The 20,622-nt window shown below is 37.3% G+C and overlaps 1 protein-coding gene across 9 annotated transcripts in view; it reads right to left on the bottom strand.

Moving 5' to 3' along the window:
• Positions 1–20,622, bottom strand: part of RUBCN (rubicon autophagy regulator) — a 61,249-nt gene that overhangs the window by 32,526 nt on the left and 8,101 nt on the right. For all 9 annotated transcript variants that reach the window (XM_027585804.2, XM_027585805.2, XM_027585802.2 and 6 more), the window contains exon 2: positions 4,867–5,020. In XM_027585804.2, the coding sequence (XP_027441605.1) occupies positions 4,867–5,020 (154 nt within the window). The remainder of the gene's footprint in view (positions 1–4,866; positions 5,021–20,622) is intronic.

The raw sequence follows: 20,622 nt of genomic DNA on the forward strand, positions 1-20,622 counted from the left end.
TTGATTACAGCTCAGGTTATGATCTCAAAATTGTGAGATCAATCCCCATGTGTGTATGCTCAGTGGGGAGTCGGCTTGAGATTCTCTCTCTCCCTCTGCACCTCCCCACCACGAGTGCATGTGTGTGCTCTCTCTCAAAATAAATAAACAAAAGATTCTCTCTCCCTCTCCCTTTGCCCCCCCATCAGATATTTCTACATATAAAAGTCATCATATGAAATGGCAAAAGACAAACCAGGAGAAAATATTTGCAATTCACATCACAGACAAAGGATTAATTCCATTAATAAAGAACTCTTACAAACCCATAGGAAAAGACTAACAATCTAAGTTAAATGGGGGAAAATAGGAAAAAGTTCATAGAAAATAAGGCTCTCATAAACATCTTTCATAATAAGAGAAATATAAATTTTTACCTATCATATTGGTGATAGTTTACAGTTTAGTAACATCCGATACTGACATGGGTATGGAGAAGCAAATACTCTTATACATTGTTGGTGAGGATGTAAATAGACATAACTTCCTGGAGGGCAATTTAGCAGTATCTATCCAAATTGAAATGCACATACCCTTTAGCCTAAAAATTCTACTTCTAGGAATATCCTATGGTAAAGGGCAAAATGACCTATACACAAGGTTTATTCACTGTAGCACTGTTACTAACTGTAAACAACTGGAAGTAATCTAAAAGTCCATTACCAGGGGACTGGTTACATAAATTATGGTACATACAATGGAATATTATAAAATGACAGCTGTAAAAAAGAAAAAGCACTTTATGTAATGATTTGGAATGAATCACAAGACATATCAAGTGAAAAAACCAAGGTGCAGAATAGTAATTATAGCATGCTTTTATTTGTATGAAAAATCAAGAAGTGTAGCAAAGAAAAGTATTCATAAAATCTTTTATAAACATAAAAATTCTCTGGAAAGAAACTGGTAAACAGCAGTTAACTACAGGACTGGAAGGAAACAAGATATTTCACTGAATATAGTTATATGCTTTTTTAAACCATATAAATGTATTATTTAAAAAATTAAATATATAAAATGTATTATTTAAAAAATTAAATATATAAAATGTATTATTTAAAAAATTAAATATTTTAAAGCAAGTTACAGAATGATATATACAGTACAATCTTAATATTTTAAAAAGCACATAAATGCATAGAAAAAAATAAGATCTACCAAAATGTTAAAGAGCAATAATACTTGGTGTTGACTTGAGGGTGATATTTACTTTCTTCAAATTCTTTTTCGGTATTTTCCAAATTTTTAACAAATAAAAATATATAACATATATTCAGAAAAAAAATACACAGAGGTCTTTTGTGTTGTTATTGTTATTTTTTAAATTGGGCCACCTATATTGCCAAGAAGAGGTTTCTTCTTGGTGGTGGAAAAGAGGAGAATCTTTTTATTTCTCCTATTCAGCTGAGGAATCTTAGGGACGGAGTGTCTCCACATTTCTAAGCAGTAGAAAAGAAAAGATCAAATATGCCTTGCCTAATGGGAAAACTAAAAGGTAGCCCTGATGCAGGCTGTCAGGGAAAATGAAATCCCTCTAAAAATATGGTCATGATGTTATAGCTTTCATAAGGTCCTGAGTGATTTAAAAAAATAAAGTTCACATTCCATAACACATCCTCGTGAAAGCACAGAATAGATATGACCAGCGTGAATCACTGTATCCCTTCCCCCTCTCCAAGGGCACAACACCCAGAATAGCTTCCTGATGACGCAGCAGCCAGAAGCCTTTGAAAGCCTTAATCTTTAGGGAGGAAATCAAAGGGAAAAAGAAGTCCTTGACACAGACATTAATTGTTAGATCTTCACAAGGCAGAACAAAGCAGCAGTGAAAGTGGTATGGATCTTCTGGTTATGATTCTTTCCATTACAGCCTGTAGTTGAAAAGTGTGTGTATGACAGATTTGCCTGGTTTATTCTGTTTTCACTTATGAACACTACTGCTATTTTGCAGATGACCATATACCTTAATGTTTTTCATTCTGATAACCACATGCTTTCACAGATATCATTCACTAATAATTCTAACGATATACATTAACATTGTTTTGCATTTACCACACATCCTTCATTTGGAATCCCATTGACGTTACTATTTCATTATGACATTTTCTCTTTCTGGCACAGATGGGAAAACCGCCTTGTAATATGGTGAAGTCATTACTCTAGATGACAATGTAAAATTAGTAACAGAGCCAAGAAAAGAACCTTTTTGCCATCAAGATGCAAGTGCTTAACCACTAAATGGTAGTGACACTAATTTAGTAGTTATTTTGGTCATCAGCCTGGGAAACTTGTGTTGAGTTTTTGTACATGTGGCATGATTCCCAAGTTTCTGGCTTGGGAGACTGAGTAGCTGGCAATGCCACAAATTAGTGTTAAAAATAGGAGGAAGGGCAATCTCATGAGGAAAATAAGTTTGTTTTGGGTCATGTTATGCTTGGCCTGTATGACAGACAGCTATATTATATAATGTATAGCAGACAGCTAGTCTTATGGATCTGGAGTTCAGCAGAGGTGTCTGAGCTGGGGGTCTTCAGTACATAGGTGATAGTTAAAACAATGCGAGTGGATGAGGCTGTTTCGGGAAAATGTACAAAGTAAGAAGAGATAAGGACATAGGACAGAATCCCATTAAATGCTAAAATCCAAAAAGAAGAGATTCCAGGGAAAGAAACTAAGAAGGAATGGTCACAGAGGGCGGAGAACTATATGACATTAGAAGATAATAATGCCGGGGTGCCTGGGTGGCTCAGTCGGTTATGAGTCTGCTTCAGCTCAGGTCATGATCCCAGGGTCCTGTGATCAAGCCCCGCATCAGGCTCCCTGCTCAGCGAGAAGCCTGCTTCTCCCTCTCCCATTTCCCCTGCTTGTGTTCCCTCTCTCACTGTCTCTCTCTTTGTCAAATAAATAAATAAAATCTTTTTTTTTTTTTTAAAGATTTTATTTATTTATTCATGAGAGACAGAGGAGGGGAGAGAGAGAGAGAGAGAGACACAGAGAAGCAGAGGGAGAAGCAGGCTCCCAAGGAGCAGGGAGCCCGATGTGGGACCCGATCCCAGGACCCTGGGATCATGACCTGAGCCGAAGGCAGACACCCAACCATCTGAGCCACCCAGGTGCCCTAAATAAATAAAATCTTTAAAAAAAAAAAAATCATAATGCCGTACAAGTAAGTCAAGGTGTGATGATGGTCAACAGTGAAGAACATAAGACAGTGTTCAAAGGAGAAGAAATGTTCATGGATCTGGTAACATGGACATGATTTTACTTAAATTTCAGTAGCAAGATCACCAGTAGTATGGGCAAAAACCAGATTGCAGTGGGTTGACTTATTTGTTCTATAAATTCCAGTCTTCATAACTATTTTTTTTCCCATAGGACTACATGTAACTTGAAACTTAAAAAAATGAAAGAAACAATTATTATTTCCTACGTGCCACCAACTGCACTAGGCAAATTTGTATGCTATTTCATTTCATCTTTCCAGCAAACATTATGATATAAATAACATTATCCTCATTTTTATAGATGAGAAAAACAAGCCTCAAAAAAATTAATATTGCCTAATAGTTAAGATCAACTGTCAACTTCTTATGTATTTTAAAGCTTTTCATGTATATCACCTCATTTAATTCTCACAATCCTATGATTATTTTACAAATGAGTAAACAGAGGCATAAAGCAGTAACTTACCTAATACTACCCAGTGCTGAAGCTGGGATTAAAATATGAGCAGTCCAACTCAGAAGTCTATAACGGTAACTACTATTTCATTTTTTTTTCCCAAGGACCTGAGCAATGAGTCTAGATTTCAATCTAGGTTCTATCTGATTCCAAAGACTTTTATCAGTGTACCACACAATGCTGCCTCCAAATTCCCAGAATGGTGTTTGAATAACAATAACCATTAAGAAATTCTTTGAGAGACCCTCACTTTCAGAACTTATTCTGAATAAAGAAAATCTAACCTAAGCCAACTTCTCCATTGAATTCTGAAAATATCCAATAGGAACGTTAGTTTGAAGATACTGTTCAGAAGTAATATACACATCTTTTTAGAAGGGAGGGTAGCATATTAAATCCTATCAACTGTGAATACCTTAATGCCAATTATTTGATTAGCTCTTTTTCAACGTGACTGCTAGTCTAGTTGAGAATAAGTTCTGATTAAAAAACAAAAAGACAAGCTTGGCTCAAGAGAGAGAGTTCCAGGGAAGAATACTAGACCCTGACATGGGATGAGCATGAGTGTTTGGGAACACATGATTATGCACATATTTGTGAGGTCTAATTTTTTAAAGTAGGAGGATACCAGAGCCAATGACTCACTTGACAATTTTATCCAGATCTGAACCTTATTTAAAACACTGCAAATGGAGTAATTGCCAAAGATGAAGCAAAAACCATTAAGTATTATTACATTTCACTCCTTATCAATACTCAAAGTTTATTAGAGTGTTTGAGGATATTACAGAAAAGAAACTCAATACCAATAAAGTTTATATTTTAAAAAAATTAAGCTATAACTAAAACTACCATTCCCAAGAATCAACCAGTTATCTACAAAATGATGCTGAGGATATTCTAAAAATGACAATATTCTGTAAATACTTCCCAGATGTGCCCTAAGGTGCTCCTAAGAGAAAAATCCTAGTGATTCATCATCATTGTCCTTATTATCCTCCTCCTCATCATCATATTACAGTTCTACCCTCAAGGGCTCACAGACTAGTGGCCTTCATCTTCTCCCTGCCAACAACTTAATGCAACTGTTTCTTTCCAACAAGTGGTACAGTTAATCTGGCAAAAAAGAAGAGGTTTACATACCTGGTCATGGATGAGCCCATGATAGAGGATGCTCTGCATGTCCCTGCAAAGCCGTTCCAGGCCACCATACTTGGACCAGACGTTGGGACTGTTGGCTGACACCAAACCCTCCACGGTAGTCTTCAAATTACCCAGCAGCTGCCAGTGCTCCCTCCTGCAAGGGCATCAATTATACCAATGGTTAGTTAACTTTGTTGTACCTGATCCTAATCCTGTCAAAGAAAGTCTAAGCCAAGAAGCCTCCTGCCCTACGTCTTAATATTTTCTCCCCTATTAATTTTTTACTTGGGCATAAAACCCAATTCTGAGAGAACTTAAGTTGTAAAGAACACTAAGATTTAAAAACAAAAATGAAAACAAACAAAAACCCTCACTCTTAATGTGGCATATTATGCGTTGTAAGGTGATCTTCATCTATTATCTCATTTAATTCTCACCTAAGTAACCTATAACTCTGTGTTTCTAGGAGTGTGACCCACCAAGATCCACTTCTGGAAATGACAGTACATGAGCAACATATAAAGAGATGAGGGTATTTACTCAAAACCAGAAATCTTTTTCCAAACAAAAAAGTCAAAAATGAATTTTTATTCACTATATTTCCACGTACTGAGTACCCATACCTATATGCAAACATTATGGTTAAGAAGACAAATTACCCATGACTTCCCCCCATAGATTTTTAAGCTAAAATTAAGACAAAAATGTTTTGTTTGCACTGACTTTGGGACATGTCCCCCCCCAATCAATCACCTTTTGGCTTATTCTTCTGAACCATCTGAAGTACTGAGAGGAAAAGTGTGAAAATTGTTATACTGCACACTTTACCTTGCCCTTCCATTTCTTATTACAGTATTACTCTTTATACTTTTCAAGGACAGTCATGGGACTAATTTTTTTCAGGGAAATTTCACCATACTATTTTATATCATTTGAATCCCTACAGGGGTAGAAGTGCACTGAATTGGAATCCTTTCTGTCAGTACTCAAAACTAATTTATTTGTACATTTTTTGAGTCATTTTTAAAAGTGGATGAGTACAGTAAAGACAAAATAAAATGAATGAAGCTAGGTCCAGTGTAGGAGTGTCATCTAAAGAGAGAAAGCCAGATGAATCTCAATCTGGTCTTCTGCTTTCAAGACCTTAAGACCAGGGGCGCCTGGGTGGCTCAGTCATTAAGCGTCTGCCTTCGGCTCAGGTCATGATCCCAGGGTCCTGGGATCGAGCCCCGCGTCGGGCTCCCTGCTCTGCAGAAGCCTGCTTCTCCCTCTCCCACTCCCCCTGCTTGTGTTCCCTCTCTCACTGTGTCTTTCTCTGTCAAATAAATAAAATCTTAAAAAAAAAAAAAAAAAAAAGACCTTAAGACCAAGAATTTATTCAAACTGGGAGACAATAGGCTTTCTTAACCTTACACCATTCAACATTCGAGTCACCAAACTCACTTGTTCCATTTCTTTCTTCCCAATTTTATTGATATAATTGACATATTGTATTACTTTAAGGTATATAACACAATGATTTGATATACATATATATTGTAAAATGATTACCACAATAAAATTAGTTAACATTTATCACCTAGCATAGTTAACAAATTTTTTCTTGTGATGAGAACATTTAGATCTACTCTCTTAGCAACTTTCAAATATACAATTATAGGAGAGGGAGGAGAAAGACGGCAGAGGAGTAGGAGACCTAAATTTCATCTGGTCCTAGGAATTCAGCTAGTTATCAAACCATTCTGAATACCTACAAACTCAACAGGAGATCGAAGAAAAGAATAGCAGTAATTCTATGAACGGAAAAGCAACCACTTTCTGGAAGGTAGGACGGGCGGAGAAGTGAATCCGAGGCGATATTCAGGAAGACAGACGGCCGGAGGAGCCTCCATCAGCCCACACCAGCAAGCGATAAAGCCAGGGAGCACAAAATCAGAACTTTTAGAAGTCAGCTCCGCTGAGGGAGGTCGCTCCAGTGGCTAAGCGGGGGGTGGAATCCTCGCTGGGACAGTGTGGTCTCAGGACCCTCGGGGTCACAGAAAGACCCGGTGGTGCCTGAGTGCGGCAGAGCTCCCAGGTATCGGAGCGGGGAAGCCGGCTGCAAAGACGGAGCCGAGGAGCGGGCTCTCAGCTCGGTGTTGCCATAAACCGTGATCAGTGGCACAGTTGGGCCACTGTTCTTCCAGCAGGGACCCAACAAGCGGCAGATCCGGGTAGACTCCCCTTCCTCCCCCGAGAGGAGCGGGGCGGGAGTGCACCGCAGAGATCTGCTGGGTTTGGAGACTCCACACGGGGTCATGCGCCAGAGATAAGAAAGGCTTGGTCACAGGCCGGGTGAGCAGTTGTGCACTGGAGACCAGGGAGATGGGAGTGATTGCTTTTCTCTGGGGGCTCACTGAGGAGTGGGGCCCCGAGTTCTCGGCTTGGGAGTTCTCAGCTTGGGAGGCCGCCATTTTCACTCCTGTCCTCCAAAGCTCTACAGAAAGCTTAGAGGGAACAAAAGCTACCCAAGAGCAAACCCCAGCAGATTACTTAGCCCCATCTCGGCAAGGGCGAGGCAGTTCCACCACCTGCAAAGACATTTGAGAACCACGGCAACAGGCCACTTCCCCAGAAGATCAGTAAGAACAGACAGCCAAGACCAAGTTTACGGATCAATGAGAACCGCAGAACTCCAGCACTACGGGAATACAGCTCATAGAATTCATGTTTTCTTCGCCCATGATTCTTTAGTTTTTCAAAGTTAATTTTTTTAATTTTCTTTTTTTTTCTATTTTTAAAATTTTTCTTTTTCCCTTTTTCAACAAACATCTTATCAATCCTTTTTTAAATCTTTCTTATTTGTCATTTTTAGAGTCATATTCTATCCCTTCATTGTAGTTAATCTTACTTTTGATATATATATATATAAGTTGTTCTCTCTTTAAAATTTTGGGATAAAGTTTCTTCTAACAGACCAAAATATACCCTAAATCTCTAGTGTATGGGTTTGTTATAGTCTCCTGCCTGATCACATTCTCTCCCTTTTTTTTTCAAATTTCTCTTCTTCCTTTTTTCAACCAACTTATCTTATCAATTTCTTTTATAAAATCTTTTATAATTTTCATCTTTACAGTCATATTCCATCCCTTCATTGTATTTACCCTTATTTTTATACATATATAACTTTTTCTTTCATTAAAATTTTGGGGGGCAATTTTTTATAACAGACCAAAATATGCCCAAAATCTAGTGTGTGGCACTGATCTATTCACCAGCCTGATCATATTTGATCATATCCTTTTCTTCTTTTTCTTTTTTTTTTTCTTTTTTCTTTCTTTCCCTTTCTTTTTCCCCAGTTTCAGGTCTCTTCTGATTTGTTTAGTGTATATTTTTCTGGGGTCGTTGTTACCCTGTTAGCATTTGTTCCCTCATTCATCTATTCTCCTCTGGACAAAATGACAAGATGGAAAAACTCATCTCAAAAAAAAAGAACAAGAGGCAATACCAACTGCCAGGGACCTAATCAATATGGACATTCATAAGATGTCAGAACTAGAGTTCAGAATGACGATTATAAACATACTAGCTGGGCTTGAAAAAAGCATGGAAGATACTAGAGAAACCCTTTCTGGAGAAATAAAAGAACCTAAAATATAACCACATTGAAATCAAAAAGGCTATTACTGAGGTGCAATAAAAAATGGAGGCTCTAACTGCTAGGATAAATGAGGCAGAAGAGAGAATCAGTGATATAGAAGACCAAATGATGGAGAATAAAGAAGCTGAGAAAAAGAGATAAACAACTACTGGGTCACAGGACAGAATTCGAGAGATAAGTGATACCATAAGATGAAATAATATTAGAATAATTGGGATCCCAGAAGAAGAAGAAAGAGAGAGGGGCAGAAGGTATATTGGAGCAAATTATAGCAGAGAACTTCCCTAATGTGGGGAAGGAAACAGGCATCAAAATCCAGGAGGCACAGAAAACCCCCCTCAGAAACCAATAAAAATAGGTCAATACCCCAATATCTAATAGTAAAACTTACAAGTCTCAGAGACAAAGAGAAAATCCTAAAAGCAGCTCAGGACAAGAGGTCTGTAACCTACAATGATAGAAACATTAGATTGGCAACAGACCAATCCAGAGACCTGGTAGGCCAGAAAGGACTGGCATGATATATTCAGAGCACTAAATGAGAAAAATATGCAGCCAAGAATACTATATCCAGCTAGGCTGTCACTGAATATAGAAGGAGAGATAAAAAGCTTCCAGGACTAACGAAAACTAAAAGAATTTGCAAACACAAAACCAGCCCTATAAGAAATATTGAAAGGGGTCCTCTAAGCAAAGAGAGAGCCTAAAAGTAACATAGACCAGAAAGGAACAGAGCCAATACACAGTAACAGTCACCTTACAGGCGATACAATGGCACTAAATTCATATCTTTCAATAGTTACCCTGAATGTAAATGGGCTAAATGCCCCAATCAAAAGACACAGGCTATCAGATGGGATAAAAAAAAAAAAAAAACAAGACCCATCAATATGCTGTCTGCAAGAGACTCATTTTAGACACAAAGACACCTCCAGATTGAAAGTGAGGGGGTGTTAAACCATTTACCATGCTAATGGACATCAAAAGAAAGCTGGGGTGGCAATTTTTATATCAGACAAATTAGATTTTAAACCAAAGACTATAATAAGAGATGAGGAAGGACACTATATCATACTTAAAGGGTCTATCCAACAAGATCTAACAACTGTAAATATCTATGTCCCTAACATGGGAGCAGCCAATTATATAAGCCAGTGAATAACAAAATCAAAGAAACACATCAACAATAATACAATAATAGTGGGGGACTTTAACACCCCCCTCACTGAAATGGACAGATCATCTAAGAAAAAGATCAACAAGGAAATAAAAGATTTTAAATGACACACTGGACCAAATGGACTTCACAGATATATTCAGAATATTCCATCCCAAAGCAACAGAATACACATTCTTCTCTAGTGCCCATGGAACATTCTCCAGAATAGATCACATCCTAGGTCACAAATTGGGTCTCAACCGGTACCAAAAGATTGGGATCATTCCCTGCATATTTTTGGACCACAATGCTTTGAAACTAGAACTCAGTCACAAGAGGAAAGTTGGAAAGAACTCAAATACATGGAGGCTAAAGATCATCCTACTAAAGAATGAATGAACCAGTAAATTAAAGAAGAATTTAAAAAATTCACAGAAACAAATGAAAATGAAAATGCAATTGTCCAAAATCTTTGGGATGCAGCAAAGGCGGTCCTAAGAGGGAAGTATATAGCAATACAAGCCTTTCTCCAGAAATAAGAAAGGTCTCAAATACACAACCTAACCTTACACCTAAAGGAGCTGGACAAAGAACAGCAAATAAAGCCTAAACCCAGCTGGAGAAGAGAAATAATAAAGATCAGAGCAGAAATCAATGAAACAGAAACCAAAAGAACAGTACAACAGATCAATGAAACTAGGAGCTGGTTCTTTGAAAGAATTAATAAGACTGATAAACCCCTGGCCAGACTTATCAAAAAAAAAAAAAAAAAGAGAGAGAGAGAGAGAGAGAGAAAGGTCCCAAATAAATAAAACCATGAATGAAAGAGGAGAGATCACAACCAACACCAAAGAAATACAAACAATTATAAGAACTTATTATGAGCAACTATATGCCAGCAAATTAGATAATCTGGAAGAAATGGATGCATTCCTAGAGATGTAGAAACTACCAAAACTGAACCAGGAAGAAATAGAAAACCTGAGCAGACCCATAACCACTAAGGAAATTGAAGCAGTAATGAAAAATCTCCCAACAAACAAGAGCCCAGGGCCTGATGGCTTCCCAGGGGAATTCTACCATTTAAAGAAGAATTAATACCTATTCTTCTGAAACTGTTCCAAAAACTAGAAATGGAAGGAAAACTTCCAAACTCATTTTATGAGGCCAGCATTACCTTAATCCCAAAACCACACAAAGACCCCATCAAAAAGGAGAATCACAGACCATTATCCCTGATGAACATGGATGCAAAAATTCTCACCAAAATACTAGCCAATAGGATCCAACAGTACATTAAAAAGATTATTCACCACAACCAAGTGGGATTTATCCCTGGGCTGCAAGGTTGGTTCAACATCCGCAAATCAATCAACGTGATACAATACATTAATAAAAGAAAGCACAAGAACCATATGATCCTCGCAATAGATGCAGAAAAAGCATTTGACAAAGTACAGCATTCTTTCTTGATTAAAACTCTTCAGAGTGTAGGGAGAGAGGATACATACCTCAATATCATAAAAGCCATCTATGAAAAACCCACAGCGAATATCATTCTCAATGGGGAAAAACTGACAGCTTTCTCCCTAAGGTCAGGAACACAGCAGGGATGTCCACTATCACCACTGCTATTCAACATAGTATTAGAAGTCCTAGCCACAGCAATCAGACAACAAAAAGAAATCAAAGGCATCCAAATCGGCAAAGAAGAAGTCAAACTCTCACTCTTTGCAGATGATATGATACTTTATGTGGAAAACCTAAAAGTCTCCACCCCAAAACTGCTAGAACTCATACAGGAATTCAGTAAAGTGGCAGGATATAAAATCAATGCACAGAAATCAGTAGCATTTCTATACACCACCACCAAGACAGAAGAAAGACATATTAAGGAGTTGATCCCATTTACAATTGCACCCAAACCATTAAGATACCTAGGAATAAATTTAACCAAAGAGGTAAAGAATCTGTACTCAGAAAACTATAAAATACTCATGAAAGAAATTGAGGAAGACACAAAGAAATGGAAAAATGTTCCATGCTCACAGATTGGAAGAACAAATATTGTGAAAATGTCTATGCTGCCTAGAGCAGTCTACACATTTAATGCAATCCCTATCAAAACACCGTCAACTTTTTGAAAGAAATGGAACAAATAATCCTAAAATTTGTATGGAACCAAAAAAGACCCCGAATAGACAGAGGAATGTTGAAAAAGAAAAGCAAAGCTGATGGCATCACAATTCCGGGCTTCAAGCTCTATTACAAAGCTGTCATCATCAAGACAGTATGGTACTGGCACAAAAACAGGCACATAGATCAATGGAACAGAATAGAGAGCCCAGAAATGGACCCTCAACTCTATGATCAACTAACCTTCAACAAAGCAGGAAAGAATGTCCAATGGAAAAAAATCTCTTCCACAAATGGTGTTGGGAAAATTGGACAGCCACATGCAGAAGAATGAAACTGGACCATTTCCTTACAGCACACACAAAAATAGACTCAAAATGGATGAAAGACCAAAATGTGAGACAGGAATCCATCAAAATCCTTGAGGAGAACACAGGCAACAACCTCTTCGACCTCAGCCGCAGCAACTTCTTCCTAGAAATAGCGCCAAAGGCAAGGGAAGCAAGGGTAAAAATGAACTATTGGGACTTCATCAAGGTAAAAAGCTTTTGCACAGCAAAAGAAACAGTCAACAAAACCAAAAGACAATCGACAGAATGGGAGAAGGTTTGCAAAGGACATATCAGATAGGGCTAGTATCCAAAATCTATAAAGAACTTATCAAACTCAACGCCCAAAGAACAAATTATCCAATCAAGAAATGGGCAGAAGACATGCACAGACATTTCTGCAAAGAAGACATCCAAATGGCCAACAGACACATGAAAAAGTGCTCAACATCACTGGCATCAGGGAAATATAAATCAAAACCTCAATGAGGTAACACCTCACACCAGTCAGAATGGCTAAAATTAACAAGTCAGGAAACGACAGATGTTGGCGGGGATGCAGAGAAAGGGGAACCCTCCTACACTGTTGGTGGGAATGCAAGCTGGTGTAGCCACTCTGGAAAACAGTATGGATGTTCCTCAAAAAGTTGAAAATAGAGCTACCGTACGACCCAGCAATTGCACTACTGGGTATTTACCCCAAAGATACAAATGTCCGAAGGGGTACGTGCACCCCAATGTTTATAGCAGCAATGTCCACAATAGCCAACTATAGAAAGAGCCTAGAAGTCCATCAACAGATGAATGGATAAAGAAGATGTGGTATACAATGGAATATTATGCAGCCATCAAAAACATGAAATCTTGCCATTTGCAACAACGTGGATGGAACTAGAGGATATTATGCTAAGCGAAATAAGTCAATCAGAGAAGGACAATTATCATATGATCTCACTGATATGAGGAATTTGAGAAACAAGACAGAGGATCATAGGGGAAGGGAGGGAAAAATGAAACAAGATGAAACCAGAGAGAAAGACAAACCATAAGAGACTCTTAATCTCAGGAAACAAACAGGGTTGTTGGAGTGGTGGGGGGTGGGAGGGATGGGGTGGCTGGGTGATGAACACTGGGGAGGGTATGTGCTATGGTGAGCACTGTGAATTGTGTAAGACTGATGAATCACAGACCTGTACCCCTGAAACAAATAATACATTATATGTTAATAAAAAAAAACAAATATACAATACAGTATTGTTAAATATAGTCACCTGTGCTGTACATTACATCCCCAATATTTATTTATCTTATTACTGGAAGTTTGTACCTTTGGACCACCTTCATCCATTTCCCTCATTCCCCACACCCTCAATTCTAGCAACCACCAATGAATCTGTTCTGTTTCCATGAGTTTGACTTTTTTAGACTCCACATATAAGTGAGAGCATACAGTATTTGTCTTTCTCTGACTGACTTATTTCACTTAACATAATGCCCTCAAGGTCTATCCATGTTGTCACAAATGGCAGGATTCCCTTTTTAGGGCTGAATAATATTTGTGTGTGTGTGTGTGTGTGTGTGTGTGTGTGTGTGTGTGTATCACATTTTCTTTATCCATTCATCTATCAATGGATACTAAGGTTATTTCTATGCCTTGGCTATTATAAATAATGCTGCAGTAAACACCGGGGTACAGATATCTCTTCAGCATCCTGTTTTTGTTTCCTTTCGATATATACCCAGAAGTAAAATTGCTGGAGCATATATATTTCTATTTTTAATTTTTGAGGAATCTCCATACTGTTTTCTACAATGGCTGCACCACTGTATTCCCAACAAAAGTGCACAAGCGTTCCCTTTTCTCTACATTCTCACCAACACTTGTTATCGCTCTTCGTTTTGATGACAGCCCTTCCAACAGGTGTGAGGTGATAACTCATTGCAGTTTTGATTTGTATTTCCCTGATGATTAATGATGCTGAGCACCTCTCCATGTACTTTTTGGCCACTGCCCTATTCTATTTCCATACCAGTCCTTAGAGATATCTCAAGATAATTAAGATGCACACAGGACTTAGATGGCCATTAAAATGCCATTTATTGTTATATTGTGAGGAACTGCCATCACAGAGGCCAATTGACCACGAACTTTTGCTTCAGTGATTCTCCATCTCCTATGCTTCCTTAGGGTTAATCTGGCCTATTCAGACTGGCACAGTTTTCACATTCCAACAGGTTACAATCAAGTCTTGCAGGCCTGAGAGCAGTTTGCTTACTAAAGTAACTTTGCATATCTATGTTCTGATTTATTCTGATTTATTCTTTAAAAATTTTTTTTATTTAAACTCAATTTAGTTAACATATACTGTATTCTTAGTTTCAGGGCAGAATTCAGTGATTCATCAGTTGCCTATAACACCCAGTGCTCATTACATCACCCAATTACCCGATTCCCCAACCCCCTCCCCTCCAGCCACCCTCGGTTTGTTTCCTAGAGTTCAGCATCTCTTATGGTTTGCCTCCTTCTCTGTTCTCATCTTATTTTATTTTTCCTTCCCTTCCCCTATGATCCTCTGTTTTGTTTCTTAAATTCCACATATGAATGAAATCATAAGGTATTTGTCTTTCTCTGACTTATTTTGCTTAGCATAATACCCTCTAGTTCTATCCATGTCATTGCAAATGGCAAGATTTCATTCTTTTTGATGGCTGAGCAATATTTCTGATTTATTCTTGATCTTACAAGCTTAACTGTCAAAGAATATCACAATAAATTCTGAAAGCAGACACCAAGTGCCCCATCATCCTACTAGGCTGTGATTCCAAAACTATATAAAGAGTACTGAAATCCTAGAAACCTTAGCATTCAGATCTACTACCAACTTCTAGACAAAGTTAAGGAACTTTCCTTCCCCACACTATAATGTCCCTAGGATACCAAAGCTACAAAAGAATGTGGCTCTTACTCTAAGATATACCAAATCATTTATATCTGGTATATGCTTAAAGAAAAGTAAGCTTTAAAAATTTCTGATTTACATAGCTAGTCTATTTACTGTCTTTACCTTTTGAGGATCCTTTACCCTAATGATACAGTTACCACTTTCAGAGAGTTGAAATGCTAAATTCAATTGAAGCCCATACACAGTGGTTGGATTAATCTATTCATACCTGAATCTTAGATGCAAGTAAACAGATCACCATGAGAAATCAAATATGCCCCTGCGTTCTTGACCACATTTTCAGCAAGTAAGGTCACTCTTTCTTGGGTTAAACCTGTTTGGTAATAATTATTTGAATAGTATCACCTTGGATTCATATGTAACCTTTATCTGGGCAAAGGTAAGGTCTTTGAAGTATATTAGGTTCAAAGTAGACCTTTGCAGAGCCACTTCTGCAAGTACACTGAGTGCTCTCCCTTAATCACCATAAATATTCTTGCTATTCAAGTCTTTCTAAGCATCTCACCCTGTGCCAAAGAACCAGGCCTAAGTGGCAAGGAACAGCATAATCCATCACTAGCTGAATCACTTTCATCAACAACCTCAGAATAAAGTCCTATGTATTTTCTTTTGGGAGGATTTTGACTTCATTCCTCCTTTAAAGAAAAACAGAAATTGCTTAAGCAACTCAAATAAGGTTATTCAAGGAAAAAGTTTTCCTAAATGCCAGCTCAGTCTTAAGCTTGCCAAGTCACAATCAGAAGTAACACTCAAGGGGCCAGCATTACCCTGATACTAAAACCAGATACACTACAAAAAAAAGAGAGAACTACAGGCCAATATCTCTGATGAACATGGATACAAAAATCCTTAACAAAATATTAGCAGACCAAGAGCAACAATACATTACAATAATCATTCACTATGATCAAGTGGGATTTATTTCTGGGATACAAGGTGGTTCAATATTCACAAATCAATCAGTGTGATACACCACATCAAGAGAAAGAATTAAAAAACTACATGATCATTTCAATAGATGCAGAAAAAGCATTTGACAAAGTATAACACTCAACCCTCATTATAAAAACCCTCAACAAAGTAGGTTTAGAGGAAACATACCTCAACATAATAGAGGTCATATATGAAAAACCCACAATGAACATCATACTTAGTGTAGAGCTTTTCCCCTAAGATCAGGAACAAGACAAGGAGGTCCACTCTCACCGCTCCTTTTCATAGTACTGCAAGTCCTGGCCACAGCAATCAGACAACAGAAAGAAATAAAAGGCATCCAAATGGGTTCCTTATTTGCAGATGACATGATGCTATCTATAGAAAACCCTTAAAGATTCCACCAAAATACTATTAGAAGTGATAAATGAATTCAGTAAGATCACAGGATACAAAATCAATATACAGAAATTCATTGCTTTCTATACACTAATAATGAAGTAGCAGGAAGAGAAATTAAGAAAACAATCCTATTTATAATTATAAAAAAATAATAAAATACCTAGGAATAAACTTAACCAAGTAGGTGAAAGACATGTATTCTGAACACTATAAAACACTGATGAAAGAAATTGAAGACAATACAAACAAATGGAAAGATATTCCATGCTCATGGATTAGAAGAACAACTACTGTTAAAATGTCCATACTACCCAGAGCATCTACAAATTTAATGCAATCCCTAACAAAGTATAAACAGCATTCTTCACAGAACTAAAACAAATAATCCTAAAAATTGCAGGAAACATAAAAAACCCCAAATAGCCAAAGCAATCTTGAAAAAGAAGAAGAAAACTGGAAGTACCATAATCCCAGATTTCAAGATATACTACAAAGCTGTAGTAATCAAAACAATATGGTACAGGCACAAAAACAGACACACACATCAATAGAACAGAAATGGAGAGCTCAGAAATAAACCCACGATTATATGGTCAATTAATCTTTGACAAAGGCGGCAAGAAGATGTAATTGGAAAAAGTCTCTTCAAACAATGGTGTTGTGAAAACTGGACAGCTACATGAAAAAGAATGAAACTAGACCATTTACATATACACAAAATAAACTCAAAATGGATTAAGGACCTAAATGTCAGACCTGAAACCATAAAAATCCGAGAAGAGAGCAGAGGCAGTAATTCTCTGACATCAGCTGTAGCAATATTTTTTCTACATATGTATCCTGAGGCAAGGGAAACAAAAGCAAAAATAAACTATTGGGACTACATCAAAATAAAAAGCTTCTGCATAGTAAAGGAAACCATCAACAGAACTAAAAGACAATCTATAGAATGGGGGACAATATTCACAAATGACATATCTGATAAAGGGTTAGTATCCAAAATATATAAAGAAGTTACAAAATTCAACATCAAAAAGATAAATGATCCAATTAAAAAATGGGCACAAGACATGAACATTTCTCCAAAGAAGACATACAGACGGCCAACAGACACATGAAAAGATGCTCAACATGACTCATCATGAGGGAAATGCAAATCAAAACCCCAATGAGATATTATTCTACACCTGCCAGAATGGCTAAAATCAAAAATACAAGAAACAACAAGTGATGGTGAAGGTGTGGAAGAAAAAGGAACCCTCTTGCACTGTTGGTAAGAATGAAAAGTAGTGCAGCCACTGTGGAAAACAGGATGGAGATTCCTCAAAAAATTGAAAATAGAATTACCATATGATCCAGTAATTCCACTACCCATATTCTTTGGGTAATATGAAAACACTAATTTGAAAAGATATATGCAACCTTATGTTTATTGCAGCATTATCTACAATAGTCAAATTATGGAAGCAGCCCAAGTGTCCACTGATAGATGAATGGGCAAAGAATGGTTATATACACACACAATGGACTATTACTTAGCCATACAAAAAATAAAATCTTGCCATTTGTGATAACATGGATGGATCTAGAGAGTATAACACTAAGTGAAGTAAGTCAGGCAGAGAAAGACAAATACCATATGATTTCACTCGTATGTGGAATCTGAGAAACAAAACAAACAACAACAAAAAGAGACAAATCAAAAAAAACAGACTCTTAACTGAGAACAAACTGATGGTTACCAGAGGGGAGGTGAGTGGAGGGAATAGGTGAAATAGGTGAAGGGGATTAAGAATGCACTTATCATGATGAGCACCGAGTAACATATAGAATTGTTCAATCGCTATATTGTATTCCTGAAACTAATCCAACACTGTATGTTAACTACACTGGAATTAAAAAAAGTGATACTCAAGATGAAAACAGAAAAGTTAAAAGCAAACGATATTTATGTATTTTTTATTTCAGAGAGAAAGAGAGTGCATGCACATGCAAGGGGAGGGGAGGTACAGAGGGAGAGGGAGAGAGAATCCTAAGCAGGCTCTACACCCAGTGTAGAGCTGGTGTGGGGCTGGATGTCATGACCCTGAGATCATGACCTGAGCCAAAATCAAGAGTTGGACGCTTAACCAACCGAGCCACCCAGGTGCCACACAAATATTATTTTTTTAAAACAGTTCTATGCCCCAGGTGATATATGGAAGTGTTGAATCACTATATTGTACACCTGAAACTAATATTACACTATGTAACTAACTGGAATTTAAATAAAAACATAAAAAATAAATAAAATAAAATAAAATAAAAGGTGCTATGCCATATAACTAACACATAATCACTAAAAATAAGTGAAATATATGACAAATAATAAATACATAATAAGCAATTATAAAGTGAGAGTCAATCCAAGAAACACATATTAGCATATCTTGGATCGCCAGTGCCCTTTTTAGGAAGGACAAGGCAATAGCTTCAACTCATTGGCATACCCCCTCCACAGTGTGCCATTCATCTGCAATGAACTGTGGTAGCTACCTGAAATCAAGACTGAAGGTCAGGTTGTCCCAAGTCAGATTATGATTTGATCCTTGAAATGTGAAGGTATGTGATATCTAAATGATGAAATATCATGAAACCATTAAAATATTTGATTAGGAAAAGTTTCCAAAGTTAATGATATATTAAAGTACAAAAGGCAGAATATAAAATTGTATTTATGATCTCAACATAAAAATACTGAGAGAAATGGAGATATGTAATAATGGTTACCTCTGGTTCTGTGGGGGAAATATAGAGGAGAGAAACTATTTAGCCCTTCCTTTTTTAAAGTTTTTTTTTATTTTTAAAGATTTTATTTATTTATTTATCAGAGAGAGAGAGGGCACACACAAGCAGGAAGAGTGGCAGGCAAAGGGAGAAGCAGGCTCCCCGCCAAGCAGGGAGCCTGATACAGGACTCGATCCCAGGACCCTGGGATCATGACCTGAGCTGAAGGCAGATGCTTAACCGACTGAGCCACCCGGGCATCCCTGTTTAGCCCTTCATAAACAGTTCTAGCAATTAATGAAAGATCAAGAATCTGAACAAAGTTAGCAAACAAGAGGCTGGAAAGTATCATCAAGGATTTTTTAAATCCCAAAGAGTCAAGGGCATCTTATGCTAAAAGACTGTGGTCAGGCAAACACCTGGGACTTTTAATACCAAAAAGCACTCCCTGAAAAGAAGTGATAGGTTCCTTCTTTAAAGTGGAGGAAACATAGTTAAGTGAAATAATTATTGGTAACATTTAAGTAACAAAAGACTACCACATTTAATTTGTTTAATTTTCTTCTTATCGGCTCCATATTTTCTGGTTTTAATTATATAGTATTTAACTAATAAAGTATGCAGTTAAATATTTATGATGTTTTTAAGTAAATAATGCTTATAGAAAAAACATGCTTGACTTTACTATAGTCTCTCAGCTCCGGGGCACCTAGGAGAACCTAACCATTGGCTAGTCCCATCTCTTTAATGGCTGACAGCAGAATCTTAATGTCTGGGCGGGGGAATAAGTAGTACTCCTAGGCATGCCTGTAACTTCAAATCTATTCAACAAATGCCTCACCAATCACACTACATTTGAATGATATCAAATTTACTGAATTTCAACAATGAGCAGATTTACCAAAAGGAAAATCCCTTATGTCAGAAACCTAACCACTGATGTTGTACAAACTCCTCGGTATGGAGTTCAAAAAGTCTCCATCATGTATCCCCAATCTAAATACCAACTTTCCCACTCAGTACTCCTCAATCTGAAAATAGTCTCTCTCCCTACCACACTCTATTATAAACATGACAACCTCATACCTACTTCCATGGTTTTATTTATGCAGACATTTCCACTTAGAACGCTTCTTGTTTCATTCAGGGATTCAGGTTCAGCTCTAGTTCAACCTTCTCCTAAGATATTCTAAATAATCTGACCAGCTATAACTCCTGTTAGAAACCCCATAATATATGCTGTCAATATACCATTCCTCCTGATGATCCTTTAAAAAAATTGCTATAAGTGGTTTGTTTCCTTAAGGACAGAGACCGTGTCTTTTCTATTTCTTATGTGCTGTGATAAGAAGGAGAGAGAAAATGTCATGCAGCAGAAAGAGAACAAGGTTCATAATCAGGCCAACCTGAATTTGAATCCTAGCTTTC

The sequence above is a fragment of the Zalophus californianus genome, chromosome 1, assembly GCF_009762305.2.
Source record: "Zalophus californianus isolate mZalCal1 chromosome 1, mZalCal1.pri.v2, whole genome shotgun sequence".
Lineage (NCBI taxonomy): Eukaryota > Metazoa > Chordata > Mammalia > Carnivora > Otariidae > Zalophus > Zalophus californianus.